The sequence below is a fragment of the Trichosurus vulpecula genome, chromosome 1, assembly GCF_011100635.1.
Source record: "Trichosurus vulpecula isolate mTriVul1 chromosome 1, mTriVul1.pri, whole genome shotgun sequence".
In the NCBI taxonomy this organism is placed as follows: domain Eukaryota; kingdom Metazoa; phylum Chordata; class Mammalia; order Diprotodontia; family Phalangeridae; genus Trichosurus; species Trichosurus vulpecula.
This window is the reverse complement of record NC_050573.1, coordinates 7,484,330-7,498,078: the sequence shown is the minus strand read 5'-3', so window position 1 is coordinate 7,498,078 and position 13,749 is coordinate 7,484,330. Positions and strand designations below refer to the sequence as shown.

The window sequence follows — 13,749 nt, the reverse complement described above, 5'->3', positions numbered from 1 at the left end:
GGAGGGTGACACGGTCAGACCTGCTTCAGGAAGAGCAGTTTGACAGGTGAGTGGGGGTGGGGGGTGGCGTGGGCTGGGGGGGAGAGCCCCCAGCAGCCTCGCTGGCCTGAAGCGATGAGGGCCTGCATCAGGGCGGGGCAGCGAGGGGGCGTGTACCAGAAATGTTGGGAACTCGGCTCCTGATTGGCTGCGAAGGATGAGGGAGAGTGAGGCTCTGAGCCTGGGGGGACTGGGGGCAGGTGGGGGCTCTCCACAGCACTAAGGCTGTTAGGGAGAGGGCAGGAAGACGGGTTAGGTTTAAGGCGCGACATCCCGCACGAAACATCCACCAGGCATCTCTTCGAAGAGACCTGAGTCTGGCGGTCCGCAGAGAGGGAATCTGAGAAGCATCAGACTCCAAGAGAAGCAGGCTTGGAGGCCCAGACCTCCTGCTATCTGCAGCCCTGAAAAGGAGGGGGGGATCATTAGCCCATTTCAGAGAGGGAAACTGAGGCTTCCCAGAGATGAAACTTGATGAGTAGGAAGAGGTGGCGCCAGAGCTCAACCCAGATCTCCCACCTTCTGTTCCAGACCATCCTGAGCTGAGGCCACACCCATGCACATGTGTACATATGCCCACGGCCACTGCACTCAAACAGGTACACACACGCACTGGCGCACACACATGCACTTGCACAGTCTGCACACACTCACCCCTTAGCTTTCCTCTACTCTGGATATAGTTAGTACACCCCCCCCCCCCCCCCGTTATCCCCAAAACGTCCAGAATGTACACCCCTTGAGGGCAGGGACTGGGGTTTTGGCGTTTCTCTTAATCCCAGTGCTTAGCCCAGGACCTGGCACAAAGGAGGCTCCTTCCAATCTGCCTCATTGTCTGTGGGCTATGGTGCTGAAAGAGCCCAGGTCACCCTAGCTCGGAAGGGTGTGAAGGCCTGAGGGAGCCCTTCTGACTCATCCCCACAGTAAACAAAGGGAGGGGTCAGCTCCCTCAGAAGCAAACAGACCTCATTTCATCGTGTGTGTCCAGTGACTGATGCAGGGTACCTAGCACAGTAGGTGCTTATTCATGGATGGATTGAGAAGCTGTTGCTTAGATCACCCTCCAGATAGCCGGGGAGAGAGACCCCAGACCTTGGAGGCAGACCATGAGCAGATCTGGCTCTTCCCTTTTCTGGGCCCCCACCTCCCCCTCTGTTGAGAACAAAGACAGAAAGTTCAGTGTGGGTTGTTGGTATTATTAATATTCTCCACTTAGCCCAGATGATGGGTACCAGCTGTCTCAATGGCACACACAGTACCAGCAAAGAAAAAATGTCTAATTGCTTATAATCAGTCACCACCCTTTCTAGACGCCTCCGAGCTCTCCAAGCTTCTCCTAGCCCTCTGGGCCCTTGCACATGAATCACTGAAAGCAAGGGCTCCCCATGGGTTCTTCCCCCAGCCCCCTGCCCCCATGCCCCACCCCAGACAGACAGCTATGGGCCACTTCCAGAGTGGCTGATTGTAGGGGCCTCAGGGTCAGGACAACAGGAGGAGGGTAGGGAAGGTGGGTGAGTGAGATCACTGTCCCCACAATATTCTTCCTTTCCCCTCAGAGGGAGGCTCCAACGACTCTGGGATTGAGGTGTAAGGGTTGGGGGAGGAGGGGCCGGGCCTGCCAGCCCCTGGCAGTGAGGGCCATTCTGAACAGTCTGCTGGGTGTCAGCCACTGCTCCCAGGGCTGGGGCTGTCGGCACTCGGGGGAGGTCCTGAGCTGGCTTGGCCGGGGGGCTGCACTGCTTCCACCGTCTCCTCTAGGCTTCCACTGGGGAATACCACATAGCGGGTGCTGCCTGAACCCGGAGGGTCCTCCACATTCTCCTTGCTGTGCCTGATTCCATAGCCAAAGTAGACACCAAGCCCTGGGGAGAGGAAGGGGAAGAAAGGTTAGGCTCCCCAGGAGACCTGGGATGAGGTGAGGTCTAGCCAGGCAGCTGGGCACCCAGAGACCGGGTCATACCAGGAGTCATCAAAGGAGCCAGGAGGAGAGAAGGCTCGAGAGGACATGGAGCCCCCAAAGTGTCCAAGCTAGCAGAGATGTCAGAGGCTTCTGGTCTAAACACTATGCAATCAGGCAAAGCATCCAAGCATCACCCAGCCTCTGCCTGAACACCTCCAGGCATGGGCAACTCACTCCCTTTTGAGGCAGCCCATTCTAACTGTTAATAAGGTTTTCCTGACATCAAACAGAAATACAGCAATGTTCAACAATCTGACGGGGCTGTCATGGGAAAGAGACGTTCAGTCTGTTCTGTTTGGTTCTAGAGGGCAGAACCCTCCCATTGGTAAAGGAGTCGCAGGGCTTCACATAAGGAGACACTGCCTAACAGTGAAAGGTGTCCACAAGAGGATGGGGCTGCCCCAGAGGTCATGAGCTCCCCATGACTTCGGGTCTTCCCACAGAGGTCAGATGACTCCTTCATGGTCCCAGAAGCTGGCATAAAACAGCGATCCTTAACAGGGCATTAAGAACTCCTTTTAAAAAATATTTTGACAACTATTTCAATATTAGGGATTTCCTTTATAAACCTGTGTATTTTGTTTTGTGCATTTAAAAACATTATTGTGAGAAGAGGTTGCCAGACTGCCACAAACAGCCTGGTCAGATTCACCCACCCAGATTTACATACTCTCTCTCCTTCAAGGTGCCAGGTAACCAAGAGCCTCTGATTCTGCTAGAGAGCCTGGGGTCAGGAGGGGAGGGTCCAATCAGACAAGACCAGATAAACTTAGGTTTATTGAAGCTTCTACTCTGTACTCCCTCCTCCTCCCCAACCTTAAAGTGAGCCCCAATCAGATATTAAAATGGTCACAGTTCATTTGAAAGGTATAAGGCCTCCTCCTCAGGACGGGGACAGAATGTAGACTAGAAGCCTCTAGAGAACAGGGGACATTTCATTTTTGTCTTTGCTTCTCCAGGGCCTCACAAAGCACCTGGCCCACAGTAGATGTCTGCTGTATTGAAGGACAGTGGGGTGTGGAGATGACAATGGTTCCCAGCCCTGAAGAGATTCCTCAGCCCCTCAGAATGAGAAGCCAGAGCTCACTTGGACACTCACCTGCCAGTAACCAGATAGCGAAGCGCAGCCAGGTCATATAGCTCAGTTTCAGCATGAGACAGATGTTCAGAAGGATGCTCAGAGCCGGAGTCAGAGGCACCCAAGGGATCTAGGAATCAGGAGAGGGCAAGGCTGAAGTACGGGTAGTAGGGAGAGAGGGGAGAGCAGAACTAGACAGGTGGGGGTATGATCTGTTCAGCAACCCCCCACCATGCACTGGAGTGGCTCAGGTGTGGACACAGGAGTACCAGGGTTGTTATCAGCTTCACCTGCACTGGTGAATTCTCTTTCCCCACCTCAAAACAACCCCTTCAGCATGCACCAAGGGTGAAGAGAGTCATCATTGGCTCTGAAACCAATTTTGTTTAGAAATATACAGTCAAACAGAAGCTGGAGCAGCTAAGCTAAGAACCCGCAGGTGCCAAGATGTGACTTGGTAGGTATGGGAGTGGGCAGGTGTGTCCTAAAAGGGATTCCAGGGATCCCAGAGGTGAGTGTGGGAAGGATTTACACCCAGGTAGAGGAGTCAGAACGTGTGCTGAGGCAGTCATTTAGTCAGTCAACAAGCAGATATAAGTGCCTACTATGTGTTAGACATTGTGCTAAACACTGGGGCATTGTGCATAAGTGTGTGAGTATTCCTTGGGAATGAATGATCAAAAAACTATCTATGAAGCACTATCAGACAAGCCCTAGGCTAAATAAACCAAACTCCTTATCTTTTGCCTAACCTCCACCATCCCCCCCTTCCCTATTGCAGTCAAGGGCATCGTTCTCCTCCCAATCCCTCAGGCTCCCAAGCCAGGGGTCATCCTGGACTCCTCACTATCTCTCACACCTACCCCACACAAATCTAGGCTGGTGCCAAGGTATGTTGATTTCACCTATGCAGCATCTCTTGTCCATTTCACCTTTGCAACATGTCTCCTTGATTTCACCTATGCAGCACCTCTTGTCCATTTCACCTTTGCAACATGTCTCCTTGATTTCACCTATGCAGCACCTCTTGTCCATTTCACCTTTGCAACATGTCTCCTTGATTTCACCTATGCAGCACCTCTTGTCCATTTCACCTTTGCAACATGTCTCCTTGATTTCACCTATGCAGCACCTCTTGTCCATTTCACCTTTGCAACATGTCTCCTTGATTTCACCTATGCAGCATCTCTTGTCCATTTCACCTTTGCAACATGTCTCCTTGATTTCACCTATGCAGCATCTCTTGTCCATTTCACCTTTGCAACATCACTTGCATATATATATATATATATATATATATATATATATATATATATATATATATATATGCCCCTTCTCTCCTCTGCTACTGCCTCCATCCTAGGGCAGACCCTTATCACCTCCCACCTGGACTATGGCAATAGCTCAATAGCTGCTGGGGGTGGGTAAGGGGCGGTCTGACTGCCTTGAGTCTCTCCCCTTCCAATCCATCCTCCCCTCAGCCACCAAAGTGATTTTCCCAAAGGCCAGGTTCAGCCATGTCACCCCTTACTCAATAAACTCCAGTGACTTCCTATCACCTCGGAGATCAAATACAAAATGTTTCGTTTGGCATTCAGAGAGCCCTCTATAACCTTGACCCCTCCCACCTTTCCAGTCTTCCTTTTACCTTATTCTCTTCAACACATTCTCTTTGCTCTGGTGACACTAGCCTCCTGGCCATTCCACAAACAAGACCCTCCATCTCTCTGCTCTGGGCATTCTCTCTGACCATCCCCCATGCCTGAGACACTCTCCCTTCTCTGCTCTGACTACTCACCTCCCTGACTTCCTTTAAGTCCCAGCTAAAATCTCATCTTCTGCAGGAAGCTTTCCCAACCCCTTTTAATGCTGGAGGCTTCCCTCTGTTATTATCTTTAGTTCATCCTGCAAATAGCTTGTTTGTGCCTAGTTATCTCCCCCATTAGACTGTGAGCTCCTTGAGGGCAGGAAAGGACTTTGTTTTTGCCTTCTTATGTATGCCCAGCAGGTAGCACAAGTGCCTGGCATACAAGTGCTTAACAAACTGTTATCTGCTGACTCACCGACTGATCCTCACTCCTTGCTTCCTTCAAGACTCAGCTGAAATCCCACCTTCTGCAGCAGGCCTTCCCCAGCCCCCGTTTCAGGTTGCCTTCAAACCACTGTGGATGTATCTAGTTATTGACATATCACCCCTTTTCCTAGAATGGAAGCCCCTTGAGGGCAAGGACTATGATTTCTGGAAGGAGGAAAATTAGAAGGAAGAGCAAAAGGGCTGAGGAAGAGAGAGGAGGCAGCTGGGGGAGGAAAGTTACCTGGAAAGTGTCCTGGCTTGGCTGCTGCTGATGGGCGCCAAGGAGAAGGAGGCTGAACAGGAAGGCAAGGCTGCAGAGAACCAGCAAGAAGGTGGAGCACCAGCGGGGCAGGTGCAGGGTGGAATCCCCAAAGATAAGCACACAGCTGAGCCCAATGGCAGACACCATGAGGCCCCCCAACGCCCAGGTCACAGAAGCCCCTGAGCCACAGCGGGAGCTCAGAAAGGGCAGGTAGGGCCGCCAGGCTAGCTTGAGCTGGCCTGGCTCAGGGGCCTCAGCCTGGGTGGCCCCCACCAGTTGCAGCCTGTCAGAGAAGGACTCATACTGCTTGGACGGGGGGCTTGGGCTGGGTAGGGCTGGTGGTGAGCCAGGGGCTGGGACTCTCTGGAAGCGAAGGATGATAATGCTGGCCGCCACGAAGGTGTAGGCCAGCAGCGTTCCAATAGACAAGAACTGGACCAGAGCCTCGAGGTCTAGGATCAGGGCCAGCACTGCCATGAGGCTTCCAAACACAACAATGGCCACTACCGGCACCTGGGTCTTGGGGTGCACGTGGGCAAACACCTGGAAGAAGAGTCCATCAGCGGCCATGGCGTAGACGATTCTCGGCAGGGAGAAGAGGTTGCTGAGCAGTACAGTGTTCATGGCTGTGGGAGAGGCCCAGAACCAGGTCAGCTCAGAATGGGAGTGGGGAACGAGAGAGGGACATCACAGACAAGTCCAATGGGGCTGGGGCAGGGAGCTTGGCTGGTTCCTTTAGGTGTGGCCACTGGCATCTGGGTCCCTGGAGAGCTGCTGCTGCTCCTCCAATCCCCACCTGACCACTGAGGGCTAATAATAATCACACACACACACACACCCTCCTATGTTATCTCACTGGATCTCCAAAAGAATCCTTTGAGATAAGTGTTATTATCATCCCCATTTTACAGAGGAGGCCAACGGAGGTAAATGACCTGCCCAGGGCCACACACCTAGTCAATAGTCTGAAGCTGGTTCAGATGGTGGGGACTCCAATACTCCATCTGCTATGACACCCAGCTGGCTGTTTTAGGTTCTGTAGTCAGTGAGAGCCCTCAATGGGAAAGTGGCAGGCAGGTACCCTCCCTCAATCTGCCTAGGCTTCGACATCCCCATCTGTCAAATGACAGGGTTGGTCTAGGTGTTTTCTAAGCCCTGTGATCCTATGATAGTCTTTGAAGAGGCCTGTGAACTGTCTCATGTTTCCCGCCCACCCCTCGCTTTGTTGTTGGGTTGCTTCTGTCTCTGTCTCTCTCTCTTTGTCTCTCGGTCTCCCTCTTTCTCACTCGTATCATATCAGTTCATGTCCCTTCTCATCCATTGGGAAAGGGCTCTTGGTCTTAAATATTTGTATCAATTCCCAACAGACTTTGCAAAACAGACTTTTATTAGCTGTATTCGAGGCCTAAATTGTTTTTTCCCATTCTATGGGTACGCCTTTTATTACAGCTATATTGATTTTACTCACATAAAAGCCTTTTTGCTTTGGTGTAATTGAAATTGCCTATTTCAGCTTTTAAAATGACCACTCTCCTCTTTGGTTAATCCATAGTCGTGAAAGCTGTCTCTGACTTTTTATCATCATCGTCGTCATCAAACTAACATTTCTACAAAGCTTTAACTTTCCCAAAATGCTTTCATATGTTGTCTCACTTAATCCCCACAATGACCATGGGAAATAGGTACTATTATTATCTATTTGACAGACAAACCAACTGAGACCCAGAGAGGTTAAGTGACTTGCCCAGGGTCACACAACTAACATGTCTGAGGCAGGATTTGAACTCAGATCTCCCTGACTCCAGACCCAGTACTCTTATTGAATGTGCCCCTTAGTGGCCTCATTTGTGACTTGACCTTTTACATTTTAGGTTGTCCATCTGGTGGTTATTGTGGCATGGTTAGTCCCTTACTTGGCCCTACACTCAGACCACCCTAGAAGGCCTCATAATGGCTAGGCCAGGACTACTCCCACTTGACCACAGGGAAGGACAGAGGGGTGAACCTCACTGAAAAAAAAAAACATGACAAGGCTAGCGAGACTCACTGGAGCCTTGGACAGGCCTTACTGGGCCCAGGGCAGAGCTGAGGGAACCCCACATGTGAACCCTACGAGAACAAGGATGCCAGTTGGGTCTAAGACCCAGGGCTGGATGGTATCCCTCTGCCCTCCTGCCACTCACCACAGATGGATCCCACAGCCACAATGAAGCCAGCCCAGCCATAGCCACGCCGGTAGAAGGCATCAGCCAGGGCTGACTCAGGGTCCAGGCTGTGCCAGGGCACCATCAGAGTCAAGACCATGGACACCAGGATGTAGGCACCAGCCACCAGGCTTAGGGAGATGGCGATGGCCATGGGCACTGCCCGCTTGGGGTTCCTGGCCTCTTCGCTGGAGGCGGCGATGACATCGAAGCCCACAAAGGCATAGAAGCATGTGGCCGTGCCCGCCAGGATGCCCGAGAAACCAAAAGGGGCAAAGCCACCCTCCTGCGTGCTCCAGTTCCTGGGCTGGGCCAGCACAAAGCCCAGTATGACGATGAAGACGATGACACCCAGGCTGAGGGCAGAGAAGATATGGTTCAGCCAAGAGGAGACACGGGCCCCACAGGAAACAAAGGCAGCAGCGATCAGCAGGATGCCCGCAGCCAAGAAGTCTGGGTAGCGGGCAAGGAAGGGTACCTGCCACGCGCCCACATGGGTCTCTGTAAAATTCCGGATGTGGTGGCTGAAGATGGAATCGAGGTAGCCACTCCAAGCTCGGGCCACAGCAGCACCCCCGATCATGTACTCCAGCAGCACATTCCAGCCAATGAGGAAGGCCCAGAGCTCACCCATGGACACATAGGTGAACATGTAGGCTGAGCCCGTGCGTGGCACACGAGCCCCAAACTCTGCGTAACACAGGGCTGCCAGCAGCGAGGCCACAGCGGCCACAGCAAAGGAGATGATCACTGCCGGGCCAGCCATTTCTTTAGCCACTGTGCCGGTGAGCACATAGAGACCCGAGCCCACCATGCCACCGATGCCCAGCAGCGCCAGGTCCAGTGTAGACAGGCAGCGTCTCAGGGAAGTCTCCATCATGGCATCTTCCAATGGCTTCAGCCGGTTGAGCTTCTGGCAGAGACGGGCCAGGCTGGCAGCACTGGGCAATCCCCATGCCATACTGGGGGAGTGGCTGGGCCCAAGGGCCTGAGCAAGGAGGAGGTGGAGGAGGGGCACAGAGCCAGCACCTGTCTGATAGGGGCAGAAAGAACAGAGAGTGTCTGAGCTCCAGATGTGGGCCCTACCCACCTGCCATTCAACCCCAGCCTATCCTTACCCCGTGTTAGTCAGTTGGTCAGTGAATCTACAAATATTTACTAAGGCTTACTATTCACCAGACACCATGTTAAGTGCTATGAATATAAAGAAAAGAAAAATAATTAATAATCATTAATAATAATGCAAATAATTGAGAACATCCATGACACATGTAGTGTAAAAGCAAGGTAATCTCAAGGAAGGTTCTGACTCTGGGAAGGTTGGGAAATCCCAGTCTCCTCTCTCCTTTGACCTCTGGTCCCATTCCTAGGCTAGCCCAGGCACTGTCCCCAAGCCTCAGCCCCAGGCTAGCCCAATCCTTTTTCTTGTCCCTAGGCTAGCTCAATACCATCCCATCCTCCCCAGAATTTCAGCATTGGGAGGAGCCTCAAGGGTCACCTCACTTCTCTGGAAGAGGAGGACCTTCTACAACATGGCAGATAGGGGATCATTCACCCTCTCTTGAATGCTTCTAGTGATGGGGAGTTCACACTCCCCCTAGCAGCCCAGTCCTCTCTTGCACACTTCTGGCTGTTGGAAGGTTTTTCATCCCAAGTCAATACTTCGGTGAATCCATGCCCTCGTGGATCAGGAAGTGCCAGCCCTCTAAAGCTTCAGACCCCAAGCCATCCCTGGCTGTCCATCCTCAGCCTCATCTGCTCCACCCCCCAAGTTTACCACAGCAGTGGGAATGGTGGTGGTGAGAGAGGGGGCCCAATGTCCACAGGCTTCTTTTTGTGAGAGATAAATAAAATATGAAGACTTCATAGGAAAGATATGTATAAATATATATTTATATCTATACTAAGAAATGTTTAAAAATCAAGAAATACGGAAGTTAAAAAAAAAATCTGAGGCCATGAGAGTCTGAAGGCTCAGCCTCTGGGAAAGTTTACCCTGAAACTTTTTGTTCTTTCTTCTGGTTCTGGTTTAAAGATTTGCTCAGTAAGAATAGGGTCACTGTGACCTGCTTTCCTTTACTGTGAAAGTACTGTAAGAGAATGGAGAGGGTCTCCCCCTCCCCTTATCCTATTCTCCTTCTTCAGATTTATAGATGTCACCTCAGTTGTAATCATTAACTAAGAGAATGGGAATTGGAGTTTCTGTGCTGGATTTCCCGGTTCTTTGTCTAGCTTTTGAGCTCAGATTGTAAGCCCACCTCCCAGCCAATGGTGAGAAAGGTCAGAGGTGGGCGGGAATTCTCTTGGGTTAGGTATAATTACGGGTGCCTTGCACCTTGTAAAGCACCTCCTTTGCTGGTTCCTCTCTGTGCTAGCAGGGAACGCCCTATTCTCAAGAATGGAATAAAATTTGTTTCTGTTCCCACCCTGAGGTGGCTCCTTATTAACTTTTAATTGGTGAGGGTCTTTCATCCCACGCATTTTGATCCCACAAGGAGGGATGTCAGTGGAACTCATGGGCTGGCCATTGGTCAGTGAAGCCTGGCACCTACCACCGAGGCCTGCCTCATGATCTGGTCAGACATTCCTCTCATGGCAGCCTTTACCCCACTTCTCCAGGGTAAGTCCCCCTTGCCAGGCTCCCAGTCTCCCATGCCCACCATGCACTTCCTCATTGGGCCTTGTAGTGGGCTTGCCTTTGATTTGGGATGAAACTTGCTTCTGTGACTCCCACTCGCTGTGCCCGCTGCAGCCCACTGTGCTGCCCATGGGGACAAGCAGAGGGAGGGTAATCCCTGTTCTACAGGATGAGAAAGGGTGGGGGAGGGAGAGAGAGGGGAGGGAGAGGGAGAAAGAGATGGAGGGAGAGGAGAGGAAGAGAGAGAGAAGAGAGGGAGAAGGGGAGAGTGAAGGGGAAAGGAGAGAGGTAGGGGGAGGGAGAGAAACAGGGAGGGGGGGAGGGGAGAGAGAAAGCAAGGGAGAGGGAGGGAGGAAGAAAGGGGGAGGGGGAAGGAGAGAGAGAGAGAGAGAGCTCTAGACTAGAGATAGATAGGGATAGACAGGCCCAAATAGGTGGAGAGACAGCATAGATATCTATAGACAGATATAGATTAAATAGCAAATAAATGGACAGATATAAAGAGACAAACATAGTTATATAGATACAGACAGAAATATGTAATATACATGTATATAGACAGACAGGAAATAATCATAGACAGACAGACAGATGTAGACAGACAAACACACACACACACAGAAAATAGACAGCTAGACAGGCAGACAGACACACTTACAACAGAGAAGCGGCTCCAGGATGCAATGTATAGGGTGCTGGGCCCAAAGTGAGGATCAAATGGGCCAGTGTTTGTAAAGTGCTTGGCAAGTCTTGGGGAGCCTTCCCTAGACCCTGTTGTTCTCCTCAGCTGCTGTCCCATGTCTCTGCCCCCTCCTCAGCCAAACTCCTCCCAAGAGCCATCTCTAGCCCGCCCCACCTGCCCCCTCTCGATCCCTGGCTCTGCACTCTGGCTTCCCTCCCAAGTTACCAACAGTCTCTCAATGGCTGAATCAGGCGGCGTAAGCCTCCTGGACATCTAGGCCAAGTTCCACACTGCCTCTCACCCTCTCTTCCTGGGTGCTTTCTCCTTTCTCTCTCCAGATTCTTCTCACCTTCCTCCTCCTCAGTCTCCCATGCCCATCCCCTCCTCCCAGCATCCTGCCTCCTCCCCCGGGGCATTCTCCAAGCATTGGTCTCAGGCTCTCTCCTCCTCTGTCTACACTCATTCTCGGTGACCTACCATGAATTTAATGATCTTCTCCATAGAGACGACTTACAGATGTCTACACCCAGCCCCAGTCTCTCCCCTGAATGTCAAGCCTTCAACCCCAGTTGTTTACTTGGCATTTCAGGCTGCATGTCCAGGACCCATCTCAAAGTCAAGTCCAAATCAATCATTCTCTTTCCCGCCAAATCAGCCCCTCTTCCAAACCTCACAGTATCGGTCAAAGACATGACCACCCTTCAGTCTCCCAGGATTGTGTCTATTTGGCTCCTCCCTGTCCCTCACCCCACAGACCCAGGCAGTGGCCAAATCCTCCACAACATCTCTCCCACATCTCCCCTTCTCTCTCCTCACCAAGCCACTGAAAATCCCTTATTGCCCCTGGCCTGGCTTACCACAATGACCTCCTAGCTGCACCCCTGGACTGTCCCCCAGATCATTCTATGGCCTGCCCTGCTGGCCAAGTGGTTTTCCTTAAGTGTCCCATCACTCTCCTGCCTTGTAAATCCCAGTTGCTCCTTCTTGTGTCTAGAATCAAATATCAGCACCAGCTGCCCTGTCTTTGAGCTTCCCAGGAGATCCCTCACCTTCCTACACTCTGCAGGCCAGCCAAACTGGCCTTTGTTCTTTACACAAGACACTGTCTCCCATCTTCTTGCCTTTGCATGGGCTGTTCCCCATGCCTGGAGCACCGTCCCTCCTCACCTGCACCTCAAAGAGTCCCTCCCTTCCTTCAAGATGCAAATCAGGTACCACTTTCTACATGCAGCCTCTCTGCTGCCCGAAGCTGCTTGTGCTCTCCCTCAGGATTTCACTATTCTCCATTTCCTAGCTTTAGACCTGTTCCATATGTGGGAGCATATGTGCCTGTATTTGGTGCAGTGGATAGAGCACTGGCTCTGGAGCCAGGAGGACCTGAGTTCAAATTTGGCCTCAGATACTTATGAGCTGGGTAACCCTGGGCAAGTCACTTCACCCTGTTTGCCTCAGTTTCCTCATTTGTAAAATGAACTAGAGAAGGAAATGGCAAACCAGTCCAGTATCTCTGACAAGAAAAGCCTAAATGGGGTCACAACGAGTCAGATATGACTGAAGAACTGAACAGCTGAACTTAATATTTACACACTATGGAACATTTTATACCATTTTATATCATTTTTGTAATTTCAATAAGACTCAGGGCCTGAACTACTTAACCAGAAGAAAAGCCTGATCCTAACAGTCTCTTTGTTCTCTGAGTAAGCTCAGAGATATCTCTATCTTATGTCAACAAACCCAGATGGAGCATTTCTTGCTCTGTCCATGGCCATTGAGGGTGAAAACCTTGACCCCAGACACTGTCTTGAATTATGTGACTTTTCCTTATCTTAATATTTTATGGGCATATACTATGTTATGGAATGTTAATGGCAAATTAAACACAGAGATCCTGGGTTGTAATTCCAATTGACACTTTGTCAACTATCCAATTTGTTGTATTTACAATCTATTCCATTAACGAAAATCCTTGTCTTGTATCATAATTAACATACATGGGGGTCATAAAAGTGATGTAATGCAGGCTGCTGTGTTGGGACTAAAAAAAATGCATGTAAGCTTACTCATTTCTTTGTTCAGGGAGTCAGACTTAGTCTGGCCCTCAAGCATGCATGTATCTGCTAAGTTTAAAGGGAATGAATGAATGAATAAATAAATGTATAAGCAGTATGAATTTTTTTCTATCACTTAGCTTGTTTGTTTCCTTCAACCAACTTTCAGGTTTAACAACACACATGTATATACATACACACATATAAAAATGGGTGTGTATTTGCAGGAGGCACAGACATGTATATATGTGTGTATATATTTGCAGGATACATATATATATATATTAATGTACTGTATGTTGCATGAAGAGTGTGTATGTATATGTATGTATACAGATGTATGTCTTCCCTTGCCATCTCCCCCATTGGAATGTAGGGTAAGATCCTTGAGAAGAGAAGAGGCTTTTTCATTCTTTGTATTTATATCCCCAGTGCCTGGGGCACAGTAAATGTTTGTTGCTGATTGAGTGATAGATTGGGGTGTTTTCCAAGTCTGGACTAAAGTTTGCCCTCCTCTGCTCCCTCTCCTAAACCAGAGCGGATCTGAGCTGCAGGAAGGGCCCAGAGAAGCTTCTGGATACCTCTGTAGACTGAAGTGGGAGGGGGACAGCTGAGAGGAAGGAAGGCATGAGGAATCCAGGGCACTGCTCAGTCCATAGAGGTAGCCCACCTCCCAATTTATTCTTCAGCTCCATCCCTACTTTCCAGGCACATGTAGACAAACACAGCCCCTCACCAGATCCAGCTGCCCCATCCAGTCT

The 13,749-nt window shown here is 50.6% G+C and overlaps 1 protein-coding gene across 1 annotated transcript; it reads right to left on the bottom strand.

Annotated features, from left to right (window-relative positions):
- Positions 1 to 1,669: 1,669 nt before the first annotated feature.
- SLC7A4 (solute carrier family 7 member 4) lies at positions 1,670 to 8,581 on the bottom strand. Its single transcript, XM_036741769.1, has 4 exons — positions 7,597 to 8,581; positions 5,393 to 6,039; positions 3,099 to 3,207; positions 1,670 to 1,901 (listed from the first exon to the last, which is right to left on the bottom strand). The coding sequence occupies exons 1-4, from the start codon at positions 8,576 to 8,578 to the stop codon at positions 1,702 to 1,704; spliced, it is 1,938 nt and encodes a 645-aa protein (XP_036597664.1). The 5' UTR covers positions 8,579 to 8,581; the 3' UTR covers positions 1,670 to 1,701.
- Between the last annotated feature and the right edge of the window lie 5,168 nt (positions 8,582 to 13,749).